The 11,609-nt window shown below is 43.4% G+C and overlaps 1 protein-coding gene across 1 annotated transcript in view; it reads left to right on the forward strand.

Moving 5' to 3' along the window:
- Positions 1-994: 994 nt before the first annotated feature.
- T265_00732 (hypothetical protein) overlaps positions 995-11,609 on the forward strand; it is a gene marked incomplete at both ends in the record, with an annotated part of 23,630 nt that continues 13,015 nt past the window's right edge. Inside the window, one exon of the mRNA XM_009164581.1 lies at positions 995-1,253. Coding sequence (XP_009162845.1) covers positions 1,182-1,253 — 72 coding nt within the window. The remainder of the gene's footprint in view (positions 1,254-11,609) is intronic.

Raw genomic sequence — 11,609 nt, forward strand, 5'->3', positions numbered from 1 at the left:
GCGGTTGCATACCGTGGAAAATCACACCCACTAACTACGCATGGGTTACAGATATTATAGTCACTCTTGTGAATTCGGTAGCAGCGCACTTCCTAGGCGGCTAGAACGTTTGATTAGGACAATTGAAAATGTGATACTTACCTTTTCTCAAATGGAAACGTCCAATATTTTTAATGAATCACTTGAGTTGATCAGTTCTTGGTCGCTTTGTAAATATCATTAGGTTCCAAATTGGCCAGGCTTTTTGATTGAAAAGATTCCCGCATCTGCTACAGAGAAGTTTCCTTCAAGAATTCTAACATACCCAGAGAAAGTGAACGGGATAGTTCCCCAATCATAACCATCTGAGTGAGATCACCATCTAGTTGGTCTGCTGCTTGTTTACTGGAAGCCTTCTGAATTCTGTTGCCAACCTCAATATATCTCCCAGTCACGGACGTTTAAAGTCAAATGATGAAAAAGAATTTGCAGGGTTATCTATACGGGCATTTGGGGCCAGATGTTACCAGGTGAACATTTCAATGATAAATTTGCTTCATTTCAGATTAGGGCATACGGGTGTTAGGACAAGTATATCCCTAACTGATTGTTCAGTAATCTCCATTAATTACGAGTTATTCAAAATACATTCTGGCATTACGTGCAGTACACATGAGTGCAACAAAAGGCCTTTCTGTTCAAACACAATTAGGTATAGAATAATATGTTACCTAATTATGAGCAGCGATTGGTACTCAAGTGCACGCATTTCCGTTCATCTCCCTTCTGCAAAACGTAAAGTATATGAGCTGAATATCAACAAAACTAACAGTTGACACCAACTGCTCCTCAGCTTACAAAATAACGGGCAAGAAGTTCCAGAGCATACGTCAGCCAACCAGCAATTCGATTTCCACAAAAATCAATACAGCCATTGATCTGACACTCAAACAGCTATTCCAAGTGACTTGAGTGCACCATGTCGGATTCACAAATGTGGGTTTCCCAATTAGCACGCCCAAGTTCATTTTGTATCTGCTGGTGATTGGTTAACAGTATTACTCGCAAACCACCATTTAGAATCACTCACCGAAATACTAATCAACAGGCGTCCGGTATCACGTGGAATTGCGTGCAGCTTAGCCGTCAGTTGATTGGCCACGTTGTTGACCGAGTGTGTTGAGAGCACACCAGTTTAGTTGATGTTCACGAATTATGTAGCGTGGTGGATCCTAAACATGGATTTTGTACATACGGCTTTAACTCAGATTTTAGTAAGTTTCACATTCTTATCCCATTGTGTTTCGGGGTCACTTATGATAGGTACTTACCATTGCACTTTGATTTAGAAGTAATTGACAGTTACACATTTTGTTTTGTAGTGGATACTTATTGACTACTATAAAGTAACTCCATTGTCGAAATGACCATTAGGCTCACTGTCAAAGTATCTAGAGGACTACATAAGGATTCCTTATTGTGGCTATCATTAGAATCACCACCCTCAAGGAGAACTCTGATGCTTCACTGATGTACAGCCTCAAGGTTTGTATAATTATACTAAAAGACTAGTTGAAAAAGCTAGAAAAGACTGGATTGTGAAGGAACCTACTGCCAGCTTCCTCATGCATTCTTACACCACTAAGTGCTCAGTCAGACAATCTGGAATGAAACTGAACATCCCCCCCACTTTTATTTGCGTTATCACATGGGCTGCTAGATTTGAAATTAACTTTTTTAAATTCCGATCTCTAAAGAGTAGTTATTTTGTACTTCGATGTCGATGCGAAAGAGAAAGTTTGAGGTTTGGATTCTGTCTAGCTACTCCTGGTGGAAGGATCACAAAGACCATTCAACGACACTTCTGAGGTCGTTTAACAGACATACGAATTTTTGGCTGCTGTCTTAAATAGGAAAAAGCTGCACCCCTTGCTGGCCACATTATTGATCCCGAAGTTGCATTTTGAGGTCCACAGCGTGTCAGGGGCATTTTGTGTTCTATGTATGCACTCCACTGCCCGGGCACTGAAATAAGTAAGCGTTTCTGGGTGGAACCGATCAGCTCAGTTGTTCAAGCTGAGCATTTGTGAGCATTTGCGTAGGGATACATTGAAAATCATTGGTGTTTGTCTCCATACCAATTACAAACGTTGGTGCAGATTCAAGTGAAGGTTATTTCAACACCTTGGTCTATTTGAAATTACTTTATCAGTTGTCAACAATATGCATTGTTAAATTCTGTTACCATGGAGTCACCTGCTGCTACCGGTTCCAAGGCTGTCCATGGATCCCTGGGCATGCTAAATATTAACTTGCTGCGCAGATACATGACATAAGTGCAAATCATACGAAATGCATTGGGTTTTGCCATTCGTTTCAACAATTACTCAATTAAATCGACAGCCATTGGACTCTCAGCAATAGTTTTCGCGTTTAAAAATATAGAACTGTGGCTCAAAAGAGCGCCTGTCTATACGAAATATTTGAAAATCGAGTAAAGAAGGAGTCTCTCATCTGGTTTTGATGCGAAGATAGCCATAGGATAAAATACGAGTGCAGTGTGTAACAATCAGCTACTAAAATACTGCCTCGTGCTACCTGTAGGTTTCAGTTTTTTTTGCTCAAAAACGCAGATCGTCGAAAGTCAAAATAGCATTATTTGCAGTACGAAGGTAGACACCTTGGTGGTCAAAGAAGAGTCTTCAAGTATATTCACTTCGGATGAATACGGCCTTCAAGCAGACGATCAATGACAAACCTCACAAAGCTGTTTTGTTAATGAATTCAGCACGTGATTTGTCGAAAACTTGTGCCCTCGTGATCTCACCCTCGGGCAGACAACAGTACGGATTCCACAATATGTACAACGAATCATGTATTTTACTGGACATATGATTGCGTCTGGGTGGCAAATTAGAGAGTTCTCACATTACACTCTACTATTATGTGCAAGTGACGGTTACCTGGTCACGTACAAATGAGTGTGCATGATTCGGAGTGCGTGACGGGTTTGCAATCAGCTCTATTGTGGCCATGCGTTGGTGACAAACAAAAACTATGTTGCCATTCGATGAACAGGTCATATATTGCATTCAAGTCAGTTCCATAAATTGTGTTGGACGAATGAGCGCCTATCAACACCGCGACATTTTACCCGAATAATTCGTCAGCAATTTAGTTATGCACCGGACAAATGCATCGCGGATAAATCTCCTTGAACAATGAAAGTCTATCCCATTTGTTACATATTCTCATATTCAGGATATGGGAAAGAAGGTGGAACGGTGGCTATAAACTTTCCAAGCTTCGCGCGGCCAGGTGAATCTATGGTCTCCTCTTTTTGTCATCTGAATAAAAGGAAGGAACGAAGAAGTTAATTAGAAAATTATCTGTTTGAAACTATGCTTGGAAGTAAATCCTAGCGATAGTGTACATCGATGACACCCTTCCCAAACATCGCACCATATTCAGGACTCCACCTTGGTTAGTTGTTCCTGTTTCTCTAATTGGCGATGCCGAAAGGACCTTTTCACCAATATTGAAAACTAATTTGGGAATTTTACGACTCCCAAGGTTCTGGTGGACTGTAGTACCCGCTAAAAACTGTCGATTAACCAACACCTCACTTGTTTGCTGTGATCACTTGTAGTTTCACTACCTAGTCCAGCTAGAGCCATCTACATGCTTGGCTAAGGTAAGCTTCCACTGCAGAGGGAAAAGTGCGTGCCGGCCATATACCTGGGTCAACTTTACAGCTAAAGAATCGTACATCGAAGTGTAGTGCAGCTTTGTTTATCCAAGATAATGAGCGTTATGGAACTACAGTCAGACATTTCGGACGATGACCTAATCAGTTCACTGACATCAAATGGTTGCCTGGTATGGCAGGGCCTGAGTATCACGGCCATACTCAGGCTGCCATCATCGACTCAAACTTTGGAAAGATCAAATGAACCCGAGTGGAACGCTGACACCAGTCCATCATCACTGACGGAAGTCCAGCGAGGAATCCTATTGCTTCGGTGCCACAAAGCACCTGACCTACTCGGTGTGCATTCTGCACTCTTGAAACAGGGCGGATATTTCCTCGGGGTTAACTTGACGACTCCGTTCAAAAGTACCTGCGTTAAAGAAATTGTAACGACAGAATGGAGTGACTTGATTTTACTTCATTTCAAAGAGGATGAAGGAACGTCATGTGAAAACCCCGTCAGATTCGTCTGGTGGCCATAAATTCCAAGTGCATTTATGATAGTATTGTACGGAGGTTGATACGGTCGAGAGATTCACAGCCATTAGAATCAAGCTGCATTTCGCCATACCCGGGATTGCATCGACCGTAGCTTCATCTTTTGACAGGTTCTGACAGTGCGCAAAGTCTTCCGACGGCCAGTAATGACCGTCATCCTCAACCTGAGACCTTTTGATTTGGCTGAACACAAGAAACTGTTAAATTGTCTGGTACTGAAGGGCATCCATTATAAATTCTTGCCCAGTGCTGACATTACAGAGTGCAGCGTGGATCTGATTTACTGAATTTAGTGGGGGTTATTCTGGTTTATTTTAATGGGTGTTGGTTCTGACATGTGACAGTGCTCAGGAAAGTGGCGGTTGGTGTGGCCGCAGTGCGTCATTCGATGCGTGGAAATGGAGTGCAGGTGATGAAGTGCTGGAAGAATGGAAGGCTGAGCTGTTGTCCCAAAAGTTTAACCTACAAGGAAGTCGAAGGATGTAGGTTATTATAAGAAAACTGCTCACAAATTTGCTGAAAAATCCTGGACGGCAAACTCGTGAGTAGTTTTATCTGAAAAACATACCACAATATCTCAAATTTCGTACCAACTGTAATATGGGACGGGCTTTGTGCTGCAAATTCAGTTGAGAGAATATCATAAACGAGGAATCTAGGTGGGACTCCCGTGAAAATATACTGATGTGCAAGACTATTTGCCGAGATGTAGGTTTTTGTCCGGAGACATTTCCTCTAGTCTCTGATTCAAACGTGAGCCTATGGATGCGTTGTTTTTTGAGTTTCTGTTAAAGGACCTATCCAGAAGGCCATTTGACCACTGGAACTTGCTTCGCACGAAGTCGCAGGGACTGAAACACTCATTGGCTTTAACAGCATTCCTTCCATGCGTGGTAAAGTCCTGGCTGTTTCCTCTGGAGAAGTCAGAATAGCTGCGTCCATAAATGTAGGCATGCTGTTCACATGAAAAACACCCAAAATCTTTATACTCTTATCGCGCGATTCCTCCCGACCGCCTTCTTATAAGATTTCTCGCAATACGCGGACTCATTTTCCTTTGTCAGGCTATTCATCGGTGTCCTTCTAAGCTCCAGTGAAACAGAGTTCCATCGAGGATACCAAGTATAGTATATTACTGCTTCTCGACCATCAAGATAAGGTGGCAGCTTAAGGTTAGGGACCTTAATTCAAAATAGATGATGACTTTCCTGTAGCACAGTGTGCTAGTAATATAGCACAGGTTTCTTCCCGACAATTGTCTTCAAACAACAGTTATCAGTTTTCAGACTTGTTATATCTGATTGCTGTTCCCGCTCCAGGCCTAGTGGCAAAAAAGACTTACCGATAGGAATACAACAGCTTTATTGAGAACAAGTGAGTGCGAGGTCGCGAGTCACTCTCCACGCTGTTTCCTCTGGAGAAGTCAGAATAGCTGCGTCCATAAATGTAGCCATGCTGTTCACATGAAAAACACCCAAAATCTTTATACTCTTATCGCGCGATTCCTCCCGACCGCCTTCTTATAGGATTTCTCGCAATACGCGGACTCATTTTCCTTTGTCAGGCTATTCATCGGTGTCCTTCTAAGCTCCAGTGAAACAGAGTTCCATCGAGGATACCAAGTATAGTATATTACTGCATCTCGACCATCAAGATAAGGTGGCAGCTTAAGGTTAGGGACCTTAATTCAAAATAGATGATGACTTTCCTGTAGCACAGTGTGCTAGTAATATAGCACAGGTTTCTTCCCGACAATTGTCTTCAAACAACAGTTATCAGTTTTCAGACTTGTTATATCTGATTGCTGTTCCCGCTCCAGGCCTAGTGGCAAAAAAGACTTACCGATAGGAATACAACAGCTTTATTGAGAACAAGTGAGTGCGAGGTCGCGAAAATACAACGGCTTTGAGCTATTTTATTAGAGAGATACTGTCTTACCTACGTCCAGCGCTGTCTCGCGCTGCCTGGATTTGATACAAGGCTGTCGGTCGCTGCGTTTTGGGGCATTCAGTGGTCACTTTTAGGAATGTGACCTTCGTGATACCTCCCCCTTTTGGCCGTTCAACTTTAAATTGTCTACGTGAATCAAGCTGTAAGGGTTCTACCAGTTTTCCAGCGTGACCGGTACGATGTGTCCGTTGCAGCAATGGATCTATCTTGGGCGGTACATATGAAGCAGTGGTTATAGGTGCTTGTGTTGTGAGATCAAAGGTTTCAAACAGCAGTTTGAGGTCTAGTAATTGTTCTTTTGGATTGAGCCTCAGTCGGCCGTAGTTGATTAACATGTTGTTTTCATATCAATGATCTCATCTGTGCGCTGCAAATCGCCTGACCGGTTCTTTTGAGGACGAGGCCAACAGTCCATTTTCGGTGCCCATGTGATAGTCCCTCACAAGCACCCGGTTTCCAGGCCTGAACGTTGGTTTCCTCCCTGTCGGTGATTGAGAACACGTAAGTGTGGGTAGGATAGCTTCATGGATAAGCCTCAACCGCCTGTTCCTCATACCTTCTGCTGGAGAGTGACCGTCCGGAGACTGTGGATCTATTATTCAGCAGAAACATATCCAGGACTTCTACCATTGTCCCTCCCCCTTCTGCTTTTGTCAACGTGCGTTTGAAGGTGTTTGTTAACTGTTCAGCTTGATGGGGATTGGAATGTTGGGAAAGTAACATGGGTAATTCTGTGTCTCCGAAGAAATTCACCGAACTGATGGGATATGAAATGGGTACCATTGTCGAAGACAGTAGTTCCCGGGACACCGAATATTGGAAACAGATGCACGGTGTGGTGACGGTTGCCATTGTTGTTGTTTCAAGCATAATGAGGACTTCAAGCCACTTACTGAATGCATCGATGATGTGGAAGCTTCATCTTTTTATTGGTCCGGTGAGATCTACATGGATGGGGGACCATGGATTTTTGGCTGCGGCCAAGGTCAGTTGGGTGACTTCTGGGCATTTGCGCATCGGAAACAATTCTGACATACCTGCTGCATGTGCTCCTCCATACCGGGGCAATGAACATAGCTGCGAGCAAGCGCCTTCATGCGGCTTATCCCTGGAGATTCACTGTGGAACTGTGCTACGAGCCGTGGCAACGGTCGGTGGAAATGACAACTCGACCACCAAAATGACGACAGCCACTGAGAACAGATAATGAACTCCATCGCTGAAAAGGTTTCCGGAGTTCCCCTGATGGACAGGTTGTTGACCATCGGGATTGGTGGTACTGCATTGTCTTCTGTAGTATGCTGTCATTTCTGGTTGCATCTCGGACAGCGTCAAAATTCACCAACACCACAGCACGGACTTTTGCTCCGACGGCAATGGTCGATATGATGGTGTCTTCTGGTTTCGTTTCATGGTAAGTACTTAAGCGCGTTAGCGTATCGGCCTGCCCAAATTTCTCGGTTGAGGCATACTTTATGGTGAGGTTCTTGTCAGGCAGAATCGTGCCTGACGTTGTAGATGGTTAGTTGTGTAGACCTGGATATATCTCTTAGAAGTGAATATAGCCAAAGTTCTCTCAGGTTTCGTGGAGGAAATGTGGATAATGTTCCTGAGACGTCACCACGAGGCACCGTGCACATATTAAAAGCGACAGCGGAACCCCAGACAGACGAATAAAAGATAATCAGATTGGTTCAAAGAAATTTGCTGAACAAAACTAAAATTGTCAGGAGGCATGTGAGAGGATAAGAGGTCGAACGGAGACCTGGACTAAAAACTTGATGAAATTATTCGACTTGGCTTTTGCTTATATGACAGAGGGGGGAAACAGGCTGAGCTAACATGTTTTGTTCAGCTTTCGGATTTTACCATCGTATACGGCCATTTCAGTCTCTGGTTGTGTTACCCCTAATGAAAGGGTCTGAGTCCGAATGTTTCACCATGGTTTCGCTCACTGCTGCTGTTTACTGCTTGCGTCGCGACCTTGGGCTTGACCTTTAATCTTATCTTCACCAACCGTCTGTAATCCAGTCCCCTTGCTTCTATGGCGCTTTAAACTGGCTTCTTAAGGTTTTGAACAGGTAACAATCTGACGCAGATTTTGAAAGCAGGACTTTGAGTTCATTGTCATTTACTCTGAATGCGACTTCTGTGTCGAATTTTTTGCTTCAACGGACCGATGTGTCATCGGTTCTTGAATGGTGCTACTGACACAAAATGGATTAGGGTACTTGTGAACATGAGCTTCTTCCTGAATTTTCATAACTTTTCTGGTTGTCTAATAGAAGCTTGGCATGTGGGTTCTCTTGTTAAACTGGTCAAAGAATAAAGCGGCTATCTATGTGTTTCAGCAAAAGTGATTAGCCTTTAAGCAATCCGTTCTAGTAAGGTGTTTGATAATTGAGTTCATAGAACTATAGGGCCACGTAACAAAAATACGCCAACCTACACAGATTCTTCTGTATGATTTCATTTGAGTCTAGATTTGTAGAAAAATAACTTTAGTTCGTTCTGTTTTTAGACGAGAATTTGTTCCACATTCGATTCGTTTGAAGTTAAGAGACCAAGGAATGCGGTACAGCTGTTTTATGTTTTTTTGGATATCACCGTCAGTTAACATGTCACTTATTATACATTGCAAATTGGCGTACATCTTACGTTACTTTTACTCGAGATATATTAATGTGAAATAGAATGCCATCAGGCCACGACGTTAGGATCAATCTGATTAGTGACCTCGAATGCTAGCAATAGTCATAGGCAGACAATACCGTGTTGATGAGTTCCTTATAATTTCGCTTTTCTTAAACTCCCGAACACAACGGAAACTTGGCGACGTGAAGTTCACAGAGAACCCCATGCATCAAAAGGTACACATTCAAATTAGTTTCGGAGATGGATATGGTTCGGTTGGTTTGGTTTCTGTACCATGGAGATTGAACACGAGATTTAAATTCGGAGAGTTAGGAGGGTTTATTTGATTGTTAAATGCGTCCAAAAAGTGGAAATAATCAGTCGTAATTTACGGCCTACCGATTCTGTTTAGAAACAGCATCAGTCACTCGCTTCTTGAAAGAAGTCTGAAGAGATGAGGATGTAATGGCTAGTGACTGTTTCAGAGCTCACAAGTAGTTAGACGGATTGTCTATTCTTGCAAACTAAAGGAAAATGTGGCAGAGATTATTCATAATTAATTGAGTTTTTTGAGGGGATTGTTGATCGGCCCAACATATGCATCACCCTCAGACGTATACATAAGAAAGAGGTGAACTTCTGTCACAAATACCCAAATGTGAGAATTTAATTACTGAGGGCTTCGCAGTTGACATAAAAATCACGCTGTAGAAGAAGTAACTACGATTGCTCAACTTTAAAAAACCCTTCGTGGTTCACTAGCCCAATCAAGTCTGTGAGCTTTGACTCCGAATTCTCAATGTTTAACGTCCGCAACTTGATTTTTAGCCATAACTCTGTCGACACACTTTTGTGCGGCAATTCACTAGTTATTTCGCTCGCTGAGACCGAAATTTCTGAATATGATGACTTTGTACGATGACCAGTTTCAAACTATAAACGCTTCCACTGTTTCGATTTCGAGGTTGGATTACACAGACACCTATATTCAGCATTGTCTGCTTCTCACCTTCCTGCCCTTAATTCTTGTACTATCGATCTGTGCCTGACTTCGAATTTTCCCATGCGACAGCTATTTTTGCTGGGCTCTTCGAACGCCAAAGTCGATGTCACATGTGGTACTTCCTCATTGTGATTGTTAGTTGTGGGGATAATTTAGTCTGACCCCGACACGGGCTGTTAGACTTTGTCTGTTCGAGCAGCCGAACTGAGACGTCTTCAGGTGTTCGACGGTCGTTGTCTCAGAACCATACATCGTGTGGGTTTTTGTCGGCGTATCCGCAACCAGGCAGTCAGAAAGCGAGATTTCGGTTGTGCAACGGATACCTCCATAGAAGACTGTGTTCAGCACCGAAAGCTGCGCTGGTTGGGCATGTGTTGCGTATGCTTAACCATGCCCAACTCAGAGTGGCGGAAGTAGAGAAGTGGCCAACCCTTGACTTGGCAGAGGGGTATGAAGGCGATTACGTAACGCTTGGGTGCTGTCGGTGCTACTCGCCTTCCAGGATGGGGACCGCGTGATCCTCACCGTGCTGGTTGAAGACACTACAAGATATGGCTGCCAACCGACGTCAGTGGCGTGCTTGTTGTCAGTTTCTATCCAGATTGCCTGAGTGAGTGTCTGGAGGTGTAGGCACCTCGGAATGATTGTTGTGAGCAGGCACTAAGTCCCTCCCCTGTCCACATTTACTCTTTTCTTTACAATAAGGCTTTCTACGGCAGTGAAGCATTGGTGTTGAGCGCTGATGTCATTCCGTTGATGATTTTGATGCTGATGGTGATGACGATGATGTCGATGATGAAGATAATGTGGAACTGGACATCCTCAGCAACTTCGAGGTCCACAATAATGAATATCGTCCGTTTTATGCCCGTACAGATTCTGCGAGTTCGTACTATCGGGTTATATTCCATCACCCTCTTGTTTATCCAGGTTGCTTGTTTTTCTACCCAAGCTCCGTATCCAAACGACGGCCACTTATCTCTCTTGGACGGCCCATTCATTATATTCCGCGTAAACCTTTTTCTATCCTTGGTTCTTCTAACTGATATCGTAGCAGTTTTTGCCACTCGCTCGCCACACACTGTCTCTTCTCACCGTAAATTGATCCGCCGAATAAGATAGCCCTCGTCAATTTTTATCACTTGTCCTTTGGGTTTTCGTTTTTCAAATAAGCCCTCAGTTTATTAAGGGAACAATTATTACCGTCCGGTCTGATCACATTTGACCATCGTGCACCTTTTATTCAAATCGGTAGGCAATGGTCCCTCCAATGGTCTACGGTTACGTATGGCGAAGTAGTACAGAAGAAAACCCAGTGATGGCTACGTCCGTCTACTGCAACATACGCTGATCAATTTTCTTTACGTGACTCTTTCCAAGTTGTGATAGACAGAGACAAAGCTGAATTCACTGCAAACTAGCTATCAAAAGTGCGAAACGGTAACCCTTCTTTTTGCATTCTGGTCACAGGAGCCAATCGTGACTGTTGTCGTCCTTCATTTCCTCCACTTATTGTCTAATACGTAGAAACTGAATCCCCCACTTTGGAAAAGGCGGTATTTGTGCAATTTTTGCTTCCATCTATCCTCTTTCACAACCTAGCTCCACACCAGCTTAACCAGTCTCTCCGACTTATGTTAACCGACTATCACCATGCATCATCATCATCATCATCATCATTCTCATCTGTAATAACCGCGTACTGGTCGTACACTGGTTGTAGCTGCCACAGTTTCGTTCACCGATGATTGGGGGGTAAGTAGCTGCGCATTGCACGCGCGAGCTGGTAAATTG

The sequence above is a fragment of the Opisthorchis viverrini genome (assembly GCF_000715545.1).
Source record: "Opisthorchis viverrini unplaced genomic scaffold opera_v5_7, whole genome shotgun sequence".
Taxonomy (NCBI): domain Eukaryota; kingdom Metazoa; phylum Platyhelminthes; class Trematoda; order Opisthorchiida; family Opisthorchiidae; genus Opisthorchis; species Opisthorchis viverrini.